The sequence below is a fragment of the Phodopus roborovskii genome, unplaced genomic scaffold (genome assembly GCF_943737965.1).
Source record: "Phodopus roborovskii unplaced genomic scaffold, PHOROB, whole genome shotgun sequence".
Taxonomy (NCBI): domain Eukaryota; kingdom Metazoa; phylum Chordata; class Mammalia; order Rodentia; family Cricetidae; genus Phodopus; species Phodopus roborovskii.
The window spans coordinates 7,491,746-7,507,447 of record NW_026126469.1 but is presented as its reverse complement, the minus strand read 5'-3'; the positions used below and the strand labels follow the sequence as shown (position 1 = coordinate 7,507,447).

General features: G+C 41.1%; 1 protein-coding gene across 1 annotated transcript in view; it reads right to left on the bottom strand.

Annotated features, from left to right (window-relative positions):
- Positions 1 to 15,702, bottom strand: part of Vps8 (VPS8 subunit of CORVET complex) — a 205,575-nt gene that overhangs the window by 109,731 nt on the left and 80,142 nt on the right. The window contains exons 25-28 of the mRNA XM_051191188.1: positions 14,245 to 14,287; positions 12,261 to 12,333; positions 11,519 to 11,638; positions 3,348 to 3,419 (exon numbers count right to left, since the gene is read on the bottom strand). Coding sequence (XP_051047145.1) covers positions 3,348 to 3,419; positions 11,519 to 11,638; positions 12,261 to 12,333; positions 14,245 to 14,287 — 308 coding nt within the window. The remainder of the gene's footprint in view (positions 1 to 3,347; positions 3,420 to 11,518; positions 11,639 to 12,260; positions 12,334 to 14,244; positions 14,288 to 15,702) is intronic.

The following is a 15,702-nucleotide window of genomic DNA, read 5'->3' as shown; positions in this document are numbered from 1 at the left end:
GAAAATGTAAGAGTGACACATTTCCAGCATCATCAGTAAATGGATAACCCTGACATTAACAAAGAAAGAATGCAGACATCTGTGGCTGAAGATCATGTATGCTGAGGGCTGTCAACTTGGATTAACTGGGGTAAATTTACTTCACGTGGAGGTATATGATCCTGTAAAAATTCCAAGTCCCAAGCATTATCCTCCACTCCAAGACAAAGCATAAGATTTCACCTGTTATAAAATGTCCTCTGGGGTCTACTTTTTGACTTACCCGATTGCTTACTTTGTGAACAGCACACCCTTCCTTGGCCCTCCTGCTTTAGGATGGCAGTCAACAAATGTTCAAATGTACTATCGTTGCCAAGTTGCATTACCAAGAAACATAACCCTGAGTTATACTTTCAGTTATGTACTCCCTCTACATCCACGCCACCAGCCAGCTCCCTACACATAACACATGTTCCAGACTGTGATCTTCAGCTTTCCATGGCTCAGCCATCACCCTGATAGGTGCCCAAGGTCCCTTTTCTAGAATTCTCTTAGGGTCCAGCCAGTGCCCCCCTATGCTGTTGGCCCTTCCTTCTGCTCTATAAGGTCCCAAACTGTCTGACTTTACACACACCTTTTACAAAAGCAGTTCCAACTCAACTGCTTCCTTTGCCAACTCAGCAAATATCTGATTCCATCTTACAACTTCTCCATTTTTCCCTCCAAAATATCTGAAAGGCCTTAAGAACATTCCCAGGTATCACTTGGTGTCTTGAATGTTTTCCCTGTCTGCAACCATACAGCACACAAGCCCATCTACCTGTCCCTACCAAGCACTTGTTTTCCTGCTCTCAACTGCTCCCTCCAAAGCACACTCCAACACACTTACAACCCTGTCACCAGAAAGCCTTGACCTCTGTGTTCACGCCTCACTGATCCAAGGTGAATCTTATGGGGACAGCATGAAAGCACAGCAGCCTGCTAACAGTCACAGGAAGTTATGGAGCCCCAGTCTCTGCACGCGGATCATCATCCTTCCAGACTAGCACAGATTCAAATTCCAACTTGACCAATGTATAAATGTTTTCTAACAGCTATGAGGTTTCAGGAGCTGGAGAACACATGCTCTGGGCATGCTACAACGATGGGCCTTGTGAATATAGTAAATATAATTGAGCATAATTACTAGAATTAATATAGTAAATACCACAGGTAATAGTCCTTGGTTTCTACCTTCAGGAAGCTCGAGTTGAGACAGGAAAATCTGCAAACAATTCCAATATAACACACCAGTACAGCACAAAGTATCTTGAGAACATAAAGGAGTTCTAACCCACCTAGAAGTGTGTGGGAGGACATAGACAGCATTCAGGAATCTAACAGAGAATAGGAGGGAAGAGACATGGCTGGCTGAAAGAAAATCCATGCAAAGATAAGGCATGATGCTGACCCAGAAGACTAGAGACTTCTGATGATTTAGCATGGGTGAAGAGTTTGTAGAACAGCATGTGTACAGGGGTGAGGGGATGACAGGAAAAGGAATCAGTTATGAGTACTCAGGGACTATAAAATATAGAGAATCTTAAATGCCATGTTAAACCACTCTGATGGATATAGCAAAATTTGCTATATATTGGGCCATAGTTAAGTTTGTTCCTCAAGCTGCAAAAGCTGGAAACTTGGTCCCACTTGTAAAGATGGTGGAATGTTTGATAGGCAGAGTCTAGTGGGCAGAAACAAGGTCATGGCAGATATTGCTCTGGGATGAGATTAATGCTGAGCTGTCATAAAAAGAGCACACCTCATACCTATAATATCTCTCTGGCTTCATGGCTCCCTATCACACTTACCAACACCAGGATGTCATCCACCATGGTGTAACAAAGGCAAGGAGACCTTTACTAGAAGCAGAACAGGCAAGGCTATCCAATTTTATGCTTTCAGCTTCCAACACTGTGAGCTAAATAAACCCTTTTCCTTTATAAAGTCCCGGGTTTGTCTGAAAGTGCAATAACACACTCTGTAGTATCTGTTATTCCCTCCTAACTGATAAACACAAGTTCTCATTTATAGCTGAGCATATGGGAACCCAGACTGCTTTGGTCTCTCTTAGTAGCTCTCAAAATTCTGGATCATGTGCTATGAGCAGATTTATAGTACACAGCTTTGAAGGCATTTTCTTAAGGATGCAGCTCCTTCTGAGTCTTCCTGACATGGGCTTACTAGCTGCAGGGGAACAGCTGGCCCTGACAGCTACACTGAACCAGACGGAAACCATGTGCTAAGTGGAACAGTAACAAACTCTTAATCACTGGAGGTTCTGAAGCCATTCTATTGGATCAGATTGCCTATCTCGAGCTTAAGAAAGAATAGAACATTTCCATAATAGGCTACTGTCATTTTGAGTTATCTCACAGGTACAGTTTAATTGCAACTGATCTAACAGAGAGCTACAGAAAAATACCAGAAAGACAAAAAGCAGGTCTACTAATAGGTAGACGATCTGGGAATGTAGATGAAAATTCCATATATTAACCACCTGGATTTAACTGACCTTACTTGGGAATTCAAAAATTCTATTCTCAGTCCTTGCTGCCTATCTTGCAAGACTAACAAATAGCTAAATTGAGATGCTGTATATACTGTGTGTCTGTCTGTCGTGTGTCTGTGTGTGTGTGTGTGTGTGTGTGTGTGTGTGTGTGTATTACAAAGAATATTACAGCTATAGCGTGGTTATGCTACATATATTAGAGAACATTTTAATTCTGGCCTCTTGACCAAAGTAATCTAGAAAGAAGAAACCTCTATTTTGATGGGCAGATGAAAAGGGGTAACTTAAGCTTTCAACAGAAATGCTCTGAAGATCTGCAACAACACAAAGGACAGGAACCTGTCTGTCTCTGCACACACGCACAGCAACATGGAGCCTAAACTAGGTTTCAGCAGACTCTGAAGCTGGACTGAGGTAATCCTCAAGTCACTTTTCAATGTCACCCATCATCTTAATGCCATGGCAAACATGGCACTACCATAGTAACCAATGAAGGCTTGAAAGAGTCGTGGATTCTTGGCATTAAGTATTTCTTAAAGCTGTCCCTATTATTACATACAAACATAATAATAAAGCAACTGTCACAATAAGCATTTCTTGACTCATACCTTGTACCCCAGCATCCACTCTAACATTACAACACAGTAAGCTTTTTCAATTAATTGTTAATATTTCATTCACCTCTTGAGGACCAAACACCATATTAGCACTGCGACACATGGCTCCACTAAACAGATTATTTCAAATCCTGCTATATAAATATCAATTACCATAATATTATCTACTCAAATGAAGACATGCAATCTTTAATACTTGCTTTCAGTAAAATGTCCACAATGCGCTGTTGGTATTCCACTGCTTGCTTGTCATTTTTAAAATCTTCAAAGGTCTAAAGGAGAAAAAGAGAAATTTTGAACTTTAAGTATTATTTGCTAATTTTAGAAGGAAACAAATTACTAAGCCCCCTCCTTTAGCAAGAAACACCTGAATTTATTTCCTTTTATAAAATGATGGCTAGATGATCATTAAAGCATTTGAAAAAAAATGAGGAAAATCTTTGTATTCTAATTTTTAAGGAATATTATCCAATAGCATCCAGCAATTTCTTCACTTCAGATACATTTTATGGAGAAAGTATACATTTGGAATGTTACCCATCTCAGCATGGTCAAATGAGTCTGGTGTAGTGAGTTCAAATCTTTCAAATACAAAGAATGACCACTCACAGGTGATGTTCCTTATATTTCATCAGCCAAGCCAGGAATATGGACAGAGTAGCTATCTTTCCACAGAAATGACATAGTTTAAAACCCACACAAATTCACAAATAAAATAAACACGCCTCATCAGGTTCATTTGTTGTCAATTTAAGATTTGTTTTGCCAGGAGATGGTGGTGCGTGTCTTTAATCCCAGCACTCATGAGGCAGAGGCAGGTGAATCTCTCAGTTCAAGGCTAGCTTGGTCCAGGATAGCCAGGGCTATACAGAGAACTGTCTCTCGAAAATAACAAAAAAACAAAAGATTTATTTTTAAAGATTTGCTTTTACTATCTATAATTAATAATTATATAATCACCTATATGTGTATATACATATATAATTTTATACACACACACACCGGGTGGAGGTTGTCCACAAGAGTACAGGTGCCTGCAGAGGCCAGAGGTAGTGAATGCCCCTGGGACTACAGGTGGTTGTGAGCCACCTGACATAGGAGCTGGGAGTTGAACTCAGGTCCTCTAGAAGAATAACAGATGCTCTTAACCACTGAGCTGTCTCTCTGGCTCCTCTTCTTACGATTCATTTTTTATTTCATGTGTATGAGTGTTTTGCCTATATGCATGTACATCCACCACATGCCTACCCAGTGCCAGTGGAGGCCAGAAAAGGAGATCTCCTGCAGCTGCAGTTACAGATGGCTGTGAGCTGCCAGATGAAAGTGCTAGGAATTGAACCCAGGTCATCCGCAAAAGCAGCTAGTGCTCTTAACCACTGAGCCTACCCCAGCCCCACTTATTTTTATACTTAACAATCACATATGCTTTATGAAGTTAAGTAGAAAGCTATAGTATTTAATATTTCATGACAATCTAAGATCATAAATTGAATATGTTATATATAGTGTTATTATACAACCAAAAAGTGTTTGAGGGGATGGGGCAGTAGTGGTGCACACCTTTAATCCCAGCACTCAGGAGGCAGAGGCAGGTGGATCTCTGTGTGTTTGAGGCCAGCCTGGTCTACAGAGCAAGTATGAGGACTGGCTCCATAGTTACCGAGAAACCCTGTCTCAAATAAATAAATAAGATGGTATCTCAAAGTTGTTTTGATTTGCATTTCTCTGATAGCTAAGGATGTTGAGCACTTTCTTAAGCATCTTTCAGCCATTTTGATTTCCTCTATTGAGAATTCTCTCTTCAGTTCTGTACCCCATTTTTTAGTAGGGTTATTTGGTGTTTTGCTAACTAGTTTCTTGAGTTCTTTGTATATTTTGGGGGATCAGCCCTTTGTCAGATGTAGGATTGGGGAAAATCTTTTCCCAGTCTGTGGGCTATCATTTGGTATTGTCAACTGTGTCCTTTGCCTTACAGAAACTTCTCAGTTTGAGGAAGTCACATTTATTAATTGTTGATTTCAGTGTCTGTGCTACTAGAGTTATGTTCAGGAAACGGTATCCTGTACCAATTTGTTCAACTCTGAGATACCATCTTACTCCTGCCAGAATGGCTAAACCTAGAAACACCAATGACAACTTATGCTGAAGAGGATGTGGAGAAAGGGGACTCCACTGCTGGTGGGAGTGCAAACTCGTACAGCCATTTTGGAGATCAATATGGTGGTTCCTCAGGAAAATGGGTATACTCTTAGGCATATACCCAAATGATCCACATCCATGCAACAAAGACATCTGCTCAACTATGTTCATAGCAGCATTATTTGTAATAGCAAGAATCTGGAAGCAACCTAAATGCCTCTCAACTGAAGAATGGATAAAGAAGATGTGGCACATCTACACAATGGAATACTACTCTGCGGCAGGGGGTGGGGGGGGATGGAATCTTGAAATTCACAGGCAAATGGATGGAACTTGAAGAAACCATCCTGAATGAGGTAACCCAATCACAAAAAGAGGAATATGGTATGTACTCACTCATATATGGGTTTTAGACATAGAGCAAAGGATCACCAGCCTATAATTCACACCGCCAGAGAAACTAGAAAACAAGGAGGAATCTAAGAGATTCATACAAGGTCCCTCACAGAAGGGAAAAAAACACGATCTCCTGAGCATATTGGGAGGGGTGGGGGCAGCAGTGAGTGGAGAGGGAGCTAAGAGAAAGAGAAGGGGAGGAGAAAAAAGCACATGGGACTAGGAAGATTGAGTCAGGGGAGGAATAGATGAGAGAAAAAAAGAAAGGAAGAACGAAAGAAAGACAGACAGAAAGGAAGGAAGACAGAAAGACAGAGAGAAAGAAAGATAGATAGATATATCATAAAAGAGAGAGCCATTATAGGTTTCTAGAGAAAACTGACTCTAGAGAAATGTCCAGAGACCTACAAGACTGACCCCCAACTAACAATTTAAGCACCAGTGGAAAGGCGACCATAAATGCCCTTCCCTGATAATGAGATTGATAACTAACTTATCCACCATCTTAGAGCCCTCATCTAGTAGCTGATGGAAACAAAAGCAGACACCCATAGGTAAACACTGAGCCAAACTGGAATCCAGATGCAGAGAGGGAGGACAAGATCAGGCTACAGAAACCCACAGAAACAGCTGACCTGAACAAGGAGGAGCTAATGGGGGCCCAGACTGATAGCTGGGAATCCAGCATTGGACCAGCTCAGACCCCCTGAACATGGGTCTCAGTTAGAAGGCCTGGGCAATCTAAGGGACCTCTGACAGTGGAACCAGGATGTATCCCTGGTGCATAAAAGGACTTTGGGAGCACATTCCCCATGGAGGGATACTCCCTGAGCCTAGAGGCAGGAGGGAGGGCCTAGTCCCTACTCCAAATGACCTGACAGATTTTGTTAACCCCTGCTGGAAGGCCTCACCCTCCCTGTGGAGTTGGGGAGAGGGAATGGGATGGGAGGGTGGTCAGGGGGCATTGGGAGGGAGGGGGAGGGAACTGGGATCAATATGTAAAATAAGAAAATAAAAATAAATAAATAAATAAATAAATAAATAAATAAATAAATAAATAGGTGTTTGAGGGGGACAAGCCTACAAAAGAGCAAACAGCAAGGGGCTGTGGAGGGTGCATGAAAGCCCTTATGCTCACAGACAGACACTAGGGGAACCTGGAATGTTAGGCACTCAGGGCTGTCCTGTAAGAGAAGGAATGCAAGTCCTATTATCTGTAAGGAGTAGGATTTTTCCCCCGACCCCCCACCCCCGGGTCTGGTCCCACCACCACGCCAGCCCCAATTAACACACTGAGACTCTGTATTTGATGTAATGCTGTTGGCCAGGTACTAGTTTCTTATCGGCTAGCTCAGTCTTAAGTATTAACCCATTTCTATGTATTTCCCCATGGTCTCCTTAACGGGGAGTGGAGCAGGTGTCTGGTCTACCCGGTCTCTCCATGCTGACTCCTCTTTACTACTTCCTCCTTTCTCCTTGTCTCCTAGTCCCACCTATTTTGCTTTCCTATTGGCCAACAGTACTTTATTCATTAACCAGTATGAGAAACATATACAGAATGACATCTTCCATCAATTATCTGACCAGAAAGCTGGAGGCAGTCATGCTCTCTAGCCTAGTGACCATACCAGACTCTCCCCCAGACCATTACCATAAACTTATTTTTCTCAGTCAATCTACAGAATCTATCTCTATGGGGAAATGTTAAATAATTGTTATTTGCTAATTTTATAAGGAAACAAATTACTAATTCTCCCAGCTCTGTACTCAATGTACAGAACCTATCTTTATAGAAGGTGTCACATATACTTTACAAAGAATTTCAATGTAGTCATGTCTGATCTTTATTTAGCTACTTTGTTCCTCAAGGAGATTTACATATGATTTGTTGTTATACACCTGGGATTGAATTAATTACCACCAGGAAATTTTTCACCAAATTGTTCTGTGCTTAAATATGCCTAAAATAAACCACTTGGAGTCAGACTCTTAAAGTTTGAACCAACAACAGCTACTGAACCAAACAACCTCCTTGCCTCCCTCTGACCATCTCTCTGTAGGCCTGTGGAGGTCACTGGGTCCCATGAAGGACTGGGAAACCTGAAACTGAGGCCTTTGGACAGAAGGCCATCATCCAGACTAGTACTTAGAAATAACTGAAATGCCATTTACTGTCACCAAAAAAAAAAAAAAAAAAAAAAAAAAAACAATTTTCTTGATTTCTACAATTAAGAAAAATGGTTTTCAGGAATAGCGTTTTCAAAATAATTGTGGTTTACAGCTGTGCAATTTGCAATAGCCAGGAAATGGAACCTGTTTTGATGCCCATCAGCAGATGAATGGATAGAGAAAATGTGGACCATACACACAACACAATTTTATATAGCCATAATGAAAAATGAAATTATGAAATCTCCAAGAAAATGAATGTAATTGGAAATCATTATGTGAAGGAAATAAGCCAGACTCACAAAGGCAAATATTGCATGCTTTCTTCCACACGCAGAGCTAGCTTCACAGTGTATGTTCATCTGCTGCGTGTGTGCGTGCGTGCGTGTTTATAAATGTATATTTGTGACACACAGAACCAAAAGGAGAGTTTTAGGGAGGTAGAAGACAGACATGGTCAAGGAAGTAGGACTTAGAGAGGTGACAGGATGCATGTAAAGGAACTCACTGCAGAAAGAAGAGAATTAGTTGGAAAGAGGAGGACCATGGGGAGAGGAAAACAAAATATGATGATGATGGCATGAGGAAACCAAGGACTTAATATGATTACTTAAGAGTTAATTTTACAATGTATTTTAATAACAAAAAATAAAGAAAAATAATTATGGTAAAGCTTCCAAAAGGCCAAAATTTTTAAGCTTAATTACCATACTTAGTTACCATATCCTCCAAACAGTGCCGAGCATAGTACTTAAAAATTTTATGTTATTGCTTAATGTGTTCCGAACATAATATGTATCAAAAACACTAGATTCTGGGTGGCAGCATGTAACAGTAGTATGTTACAAAAGCATTAAATCCATGCAGGGAAAGGCACAGCAACAGAGTCACACCTGGGCCCACGGAGCAGGAGTGAGAAAAGACCCGGGCATCTTTTGCTGGTTTGCATTTAGCACTCCTAGTTCCAAGCAATGCTAAGTTAACATAGAAATGACGGTTGCTATATTCTTTTTTTTTTTTTTTAATGGATCAAGTTTATTTTGGAACAATTTTTTTTCTTTTAGATTTCTTTATTATGGATAAGGGATTATGCCTGCAGGTCAGAAGAGGGCACCAGATCTCATTATAGATGGTTGTGAGCCACCATGTGGTTGCTGGGAATTGAATTCAGGTCCTCTGGAAGAGCAGCCAGTGCTCTTTACCTCTGAGCCACCTCTCCAGCCCCCAGGTTGCTATACTCTTAACCAAGGAAATAGATAGACCACATGTTGTCCCAGTGGATGTGTTAAAAGGATCTCTGCACAGCCATGGGCTTTCAAGACTCTGTCAGTTCTCGTCAAGCCAGAGAATTGCTAGTCTTTAATGGACCATGGATTTTCTCCAGCTTCCTTTGCCTCTGACTGGCAAGTCCTTCCCTTCCTATTTCTGCCTGGCACATGGCAGATACTTTTAAGACAATCATTGAAAACAATCGAAACAGCTTTTCATCTACTCTCTTTTGGGCCTCCTGGCTGCTGTACCTGGTCATCTCCCCCTACATCTTCTTTCCCCTTCTGCCTCTCCTCACATGGCTCAGGGTCACGTCCATTTTTAACTCTCCCAGATGTCCCTGCCTTCAAATATGTCTCCTTTTATCCTCAATAAACTTTCTCCTCCACTATTAAAAAAAGAAAGAAAACAAACAAAATAAAAACAGCCATTGAAATTATCTAGTTAATTGTTTACACAGAAAAATAAAATATGAAATCATAGAATGCTTATTAATCTAGAAAATTCAGCCAGGAGAGATATCTAGTAATATGTTAAGTATGTTTTAAATATTACCAAGAGGATGGGTAAGAAAATATCTCAGTTCCATCTTCTGACATTAGAACATGAAGCACACACATGAACTCTCTCTCTCTCCCTTCCTTCCTGTATCCCTCCCTCCCTCATCTCAGGCAGCTAAAATGAGATGTCACTGAAGATGCAAAGGGTACCATTTGATATCCAAAGGCATGGAGAATTAACAGGTGTTCTATAAATAGTGAAACATGAAAGGGGATTTCCCCAGGTATTTCCCTCCTGGCAGTATCCAGTCACTACTCTGGAAATCTAATGAAATGGTGACATAAGAGTATGAATGTTAAGGTACACATAGTGACATCTTTTGGTGGTAGGCAACAGCTGTCAAAATGGCACATAACTGTTAGAGTAGCATTCCACAAAGACATGTAGATCTAAAACTCAAGTTCAAAGTGATCTGGGAATTTGGACATAAAAAATTAAAGATTAGTATGAAGGTCTGGATAATAATGGTTGCACGGTAAACATTAACCAAAGTCAACAAGCTTGCTGGTAAACATGGCATGCTTTGGAGGCTGTAAGTGGTCTCTGTTACATATTCTTTAACTTCTTTTTACAACCCTAATAATACATTCTTAGCTTGTTCAGGATTAGGGGCTGGACTTAGTCCTTAGACAACTGTTCATAAAACATTGCTCTATCTCTTTACAGAAGCTCCCCCCCAATAAAACAACTTAAAAATTAATAAATAAATAAAAAGAATCGCTCTGGATGCATGTTTAAAGGCAAAACTCTAATGAGAGCCACTACCAGAACCTTCAAATGAGATGAAAATGGATGGCTAATGTCTCCTGATTGGTCATACCTAACTGCCTGTTAGTTCTCTTCCCTTCCTCCATGTGCAATTAAAGGTACTACAATGCAATGATCTTCTCATTGCTTCTTAGAGTAATTTAATTGATTATATTGCTGTAACTTATAAAAGTGGTGTGTGCACACAGAGAGACAGGCACCATCTGACAGTTGCTGTTGGCATTAAGATGCACATTTTCTCCAGATACTGTGTCTGTAAACGGGTTTTGCATAGTTGTGAAGCTGATAACTTCACTAAAGACCATAACATAAACACTTTCCATCTTACCAAAAGCTAAACAAAACACAGAAGAGCAAGACAATACTATCTAATTGGGAAGAGTCATTACATTTTATATGATTATTCCCTTAGATGATTATGTAAAACAGAAAACCCAGCTTATCTGAATTCACCTCTAATTAAACATTTATGAAGATGCTTTTCAATGGGGATCTTCCACTGTCTACTCAACTGCAGTTACTTCAACTGTGCTTACACGTCTCCCTCAAAGCCTCATCCAGACTGTGGACACTAGTAACACAATGTATGGAATCAGAGATCATACCACCTAGCCAAAGCTTTTTAAAAAAACAAACAAACAACAACAAAAAAAAAAAAAAACATTGGGCTGGAGAGATGGCTGGGCAGTTAAGAGCTCTGACTGCTCTTCCACAGGACCCAGGTTCAATTCCTAGCACCAACATCCTCACACTGACATGCAGGGAAGCAAAACATCAATGCACAAAAATAAAAATAAATTATGAGAAAAGAGCACTCTGCTTTTTATAGCATTTTATAAATACAAAAACAAACAAACAAAATGTTCATTTTAGTTTCTGATAAGAGACAACAGCAAGGGAAGGAAAAAGCTTTATGCAGAGTTAAGGGGTCCAACAGTCTGAAGCACTTAACTCCTGACACTCCTGCTAGAGCATTACTGGGTGGGTTCTTTTCCTAATTCACACACATGCAGTCATGCATGCTTCTTTGATCATTTGAAAATACCTTAAGAACCACAATGTCCCTTACCAGTGCCAACACATTCAGAAATTCTCTTGTGTCGAAATGTAGCAAAGTCCGAACATAAGGATAGACTTCCTCCTCAGAGGATGCTTCTACAGAATGCAGACGAATCAGAAACTCAAACACCTGCAAGTTAAAAGCAACTGTCGATTATTTTCTATCATCTCACATCTTACTGGGGCAAGGATTCCCATATGGAGAAAGCAAAGGCAGGCCAATAGTCACTTTAAACTGCTTCCATGTCACACAATATTTCTTTTAAATACTCTCTTAACCAAAATGTTAAAGATGGTGACAGTGTAGATTCTTGTCCTTACGGTGGGGTTCCTGAGCTGTGTTTAATGTCCACCTACAGTCTGCCCTCAGTCATTACGCTAGCTAGCTTTATGTCAATGTGACATGGACTAGAACCAATTGAGAAAAATGCATCCATAAGAACAGGCTATCTGCAAGGCTCATTGTAGGCCCCTGGGCTGGTGGTCCTGGGTTCTAAGAGAAAGGAGGCTGAGCAAGCCATGGGGAGAAAGCCAGCTGGCAGCACCCCTTCAGGGCCTCTGCATCAGCTCCTACCTCCAGGTTCCTGTCCTGCTTGCATTCCTGTGCTGACTTCCCTCAGTGTGCTGTGTAAGCTGTAACAAACCCTTTCCTCTTCAAGAGTTTGTTGATGGTGTTTATCACAAGAGATACCATCGATACAACAGCCATCTTAAGAGGTGAAGACAGGAAAAACACGGAAAACAATACTCACCTGGTTTTTAACCAAGGGAACAAGATCTTCAGGGATGTCACCCAGGGGATAGGCACGACCTGCCAGGCAACAGCTAGAAAACGAGAAGATTTGATGCCTTGTAAAAAGTTAACTTCATGTGAATGACAGTTTTTTCAGCCCTGAGATTCTGCCTCCTCTGTCAAGACACAGACTCAACTTTTGTCAGATCAGGATCAAAACCAGGTCACTGCTGTTCTGCAGAGCTGAGAACAACAAGGTGCATACTACCAGAGGTGGTGAGAAAGGGTCAAAAAAGATGATACGAAGGCTGCAGGGACTGGTCTAGAATGGAAGCTGACAGATAAACTGCCAAGATGGGGCCCCAACGTGGAAAGAAAACAATAGACAGAAACTATACAATAGAGAGACCTGAACATAATGGAGTCTTAAAGGGAAGGAGAGGTTTCCTGGAGATGCCTTGTATTAAGAGAATGAGAGTAAAGGTAGAGGGAGGGGAGGGGAGAGGTAAGGGGAGAGAGGAATGAGGAGAGGGTGCCAGAGGAACCACTACAGACAGCCAGCTTCATCTCTGCTCCCTGAGGGCTGACCCCCAGAACAAGGGTATGGTCTGACTTGATACATTTTCATTTTTTTTAAGTGTGAGGAGCTTAGCATCACTTGAGTCAGCACAGGGAGTGTGGTGGGGTCAGGCACCACAGACTGACAGCTGTCAAGCCATAGCACAGCTTCTTAACTCTCCATTCCAGCCAGGGAGGTCTGGCTTGACTCAGAGTATGGGGTCAGGTCTAAAGGTGCAGGCCCATATTCTAACAAAGTCTGCTGGGTATTTTCACCAGAAAGCTTTCAGGGAGAACTGTATTAACACTTGACTTAAACATCACATGCTAGCCCATACATGTGCATAATTTTTAATGTTTTCAAGTGTTAGTTCAAGGGGAAAAAATGCCAGATGATACTCAGTTCAGAAAACACGGGTGATGGGGGAAGGGCAGCACTTTGTACCCTGTGCCTAAGCAGGGGCCTCCATCCCTGCACTGCACTCCAGGGCAGAAGGGATGGGGACACCCCATCAAACACCTCAGACTTGGCATCGAGAAAGAACCTAATGGTACCATTCAACTGCAGTTTGCCTGTCAGAGACCGGATACTCTCCAAGACTTTTAAACTAGAGGTTTCAAGATGGTGGGTAAAGCTCAGAAATGAGCAACTCTGGGGAAACCACTTCCTTTTAAAGAGAGTTTGCATCTCACAAAGAACTCGCCCTGTAGCTTCACCTCTGAATCAGAATGTTTAAAAAAATAATAATAATTAATGATCTGAATTATTTATGAGCATCTGGAATACGTCCCTTAATTAACTCTTTTGTGGTGGGGTAGGAACAAACTTTATACCTCTAGGAATCTGTCATCAATTTTTAATAATAGAAATAACTTGGTACCAGATATTCTAGAGTTTAAAATATGATAATAAAGTGCTAGGTAACTGTTGCTATGTTCTTACTACTGAATCAGTGTAAGGGGTATGAAACTGGTCTCAATGTCTGCTCTAATGTCTACTCCAATGCTACAGGAACTAAAATGGTATTCTGAAGAGTACTGGCCACCTCCCCCACCCCCTTGCTGCCAAACAGCTACATGGCCAGTTCTACCAGGACTGAACCCTCATACTATACCAGAACAAACTCTCTTCTATGGGTAATGACATAGATAGTACAATTTCACCTCTGTCACGAATGTCTCTGTGATTTAAACAAACCTTGCCCTTATATGTCAAACAGGAATACACTACACTGCAGGTCTCTTGAATTCTTCATGGGGATTACCCTGGGAACTGTCCTCTAGGCCTACCAGGAGAAACACAAAATGACTTTGGATATCGCCAGACGTGGAATGGGCTCTACATAAAATAGCTTTGAAAGAATGAAAAGCACTACAGATAGGCTATTGTCATATCACTTCAGACATGGGGAGTTGGGGGACACAGACACATCAGAACCTCTCACCTGATGTATACCAGGAGCTTGTTGCCCATAACAACTTGCTCATCTGAAACAGAAAGAAAAGCACTTAGCAGTTCTCTCTCCAACTTTTCAAGAACGGTAACATTTATGTGGGGGAAAACTCTCAAAGTTGGCTTTAAGATGAGGTAAATATATTTCCAAATAATATAAATCCCTGTCACATACTAAATTTTCCATTAGATTATATTTGTAGATACATGAAGAGCTATGTAGATGCTTATGTGTTGTTGATGACCTGAGAGCAGGGAAGGGGAGAAAAGCTGGTAAACTGTATACCATAGGTAATCACTACTGAGATTAGTTATGCTGTGTTCTCATAGGTCACATGAACACCCACCATCCACAGCGCACAGGTCTCAGGATGCCATGTTTCCAAATGTTGAAAGTAAAAAAACCTTGGCTAAATCACCTATTCTGAACTACAGTAAGATTCTGTTATTTGGCGAGACTTTCAGAGCACCAAAAAGATAATGAGGTGAGCTTTTAGCTAAGGGGTAAAGGCAGCACACAATGGGAGTCCATCAATAAGCTGAAGTGGCTGTGAACACTATGGAGTGGAGACTGTAGGGAGCTGATATTGGTAATGAATAGATGAAACTTCTGGTTTTGTAACATGAATCCTAGACAGAATTCAAGAAAGAAAATATCGCATCAGTAATCTTCATATATACAAAAGTCTGTGATGTTCCTACAAATAGAATTGAACTTCTCAAAACTACACGAATAGCTGTTTTGCTTTAATTAAAGGTGTTATTTAGTCCACATCAACTAGTATGACACATGACTGCAATCACCCCATTAACATACCAAGTTCAGGTTCATTAGTGCATGTGTGCATCCACGTGTGAGTGTATGCGGGCAGGTTAGAAAGCAACTTTGGGAGTCAATTCTCTCCTTCCACCATGTGGGTCCGGGGCTTGAATTCAGCTTTGGCAGCAAGAGCCTTTACTCACTGAGTCATCTTCCTGAGAAATCTCAGGAAGAGTATATCTAGCAGTATATTCCTAGAGAGCTGAATTTACTCACGAGCATGCCCTCTCCACAGTCCCATTCCCAGGAGTTCCTCTGGAATGGGAATCTGTGCTCTGTACTCTACAACCAGCACAGTATCCTGACACATAGGCAGATGATTACTGCAGAGACTGCAGACAAAATCAAGATTCACGCTCTACTGCTCAAGTCTTCCTAGTGTGTTCTAGAGTTTTCTGTTGTTAAAAATTCAACAGCTCTGTTTAGACTTTTCAGCTACATGTGTGAAAGCCAACTTTCAAGCCTATTTCAAACAGATTTAGACTGAACAAAATGACTCCTGTCGCCATCATTGTAAACAAACAAAAAACCCTTCAAGCCTGCACTTAATACACAAAGTAACCATGTGGACTTACAGAAGAGAAAGTAGATGGTAACACTTTGAGGGCAAACAGAGTCCTTTTCTCCTGA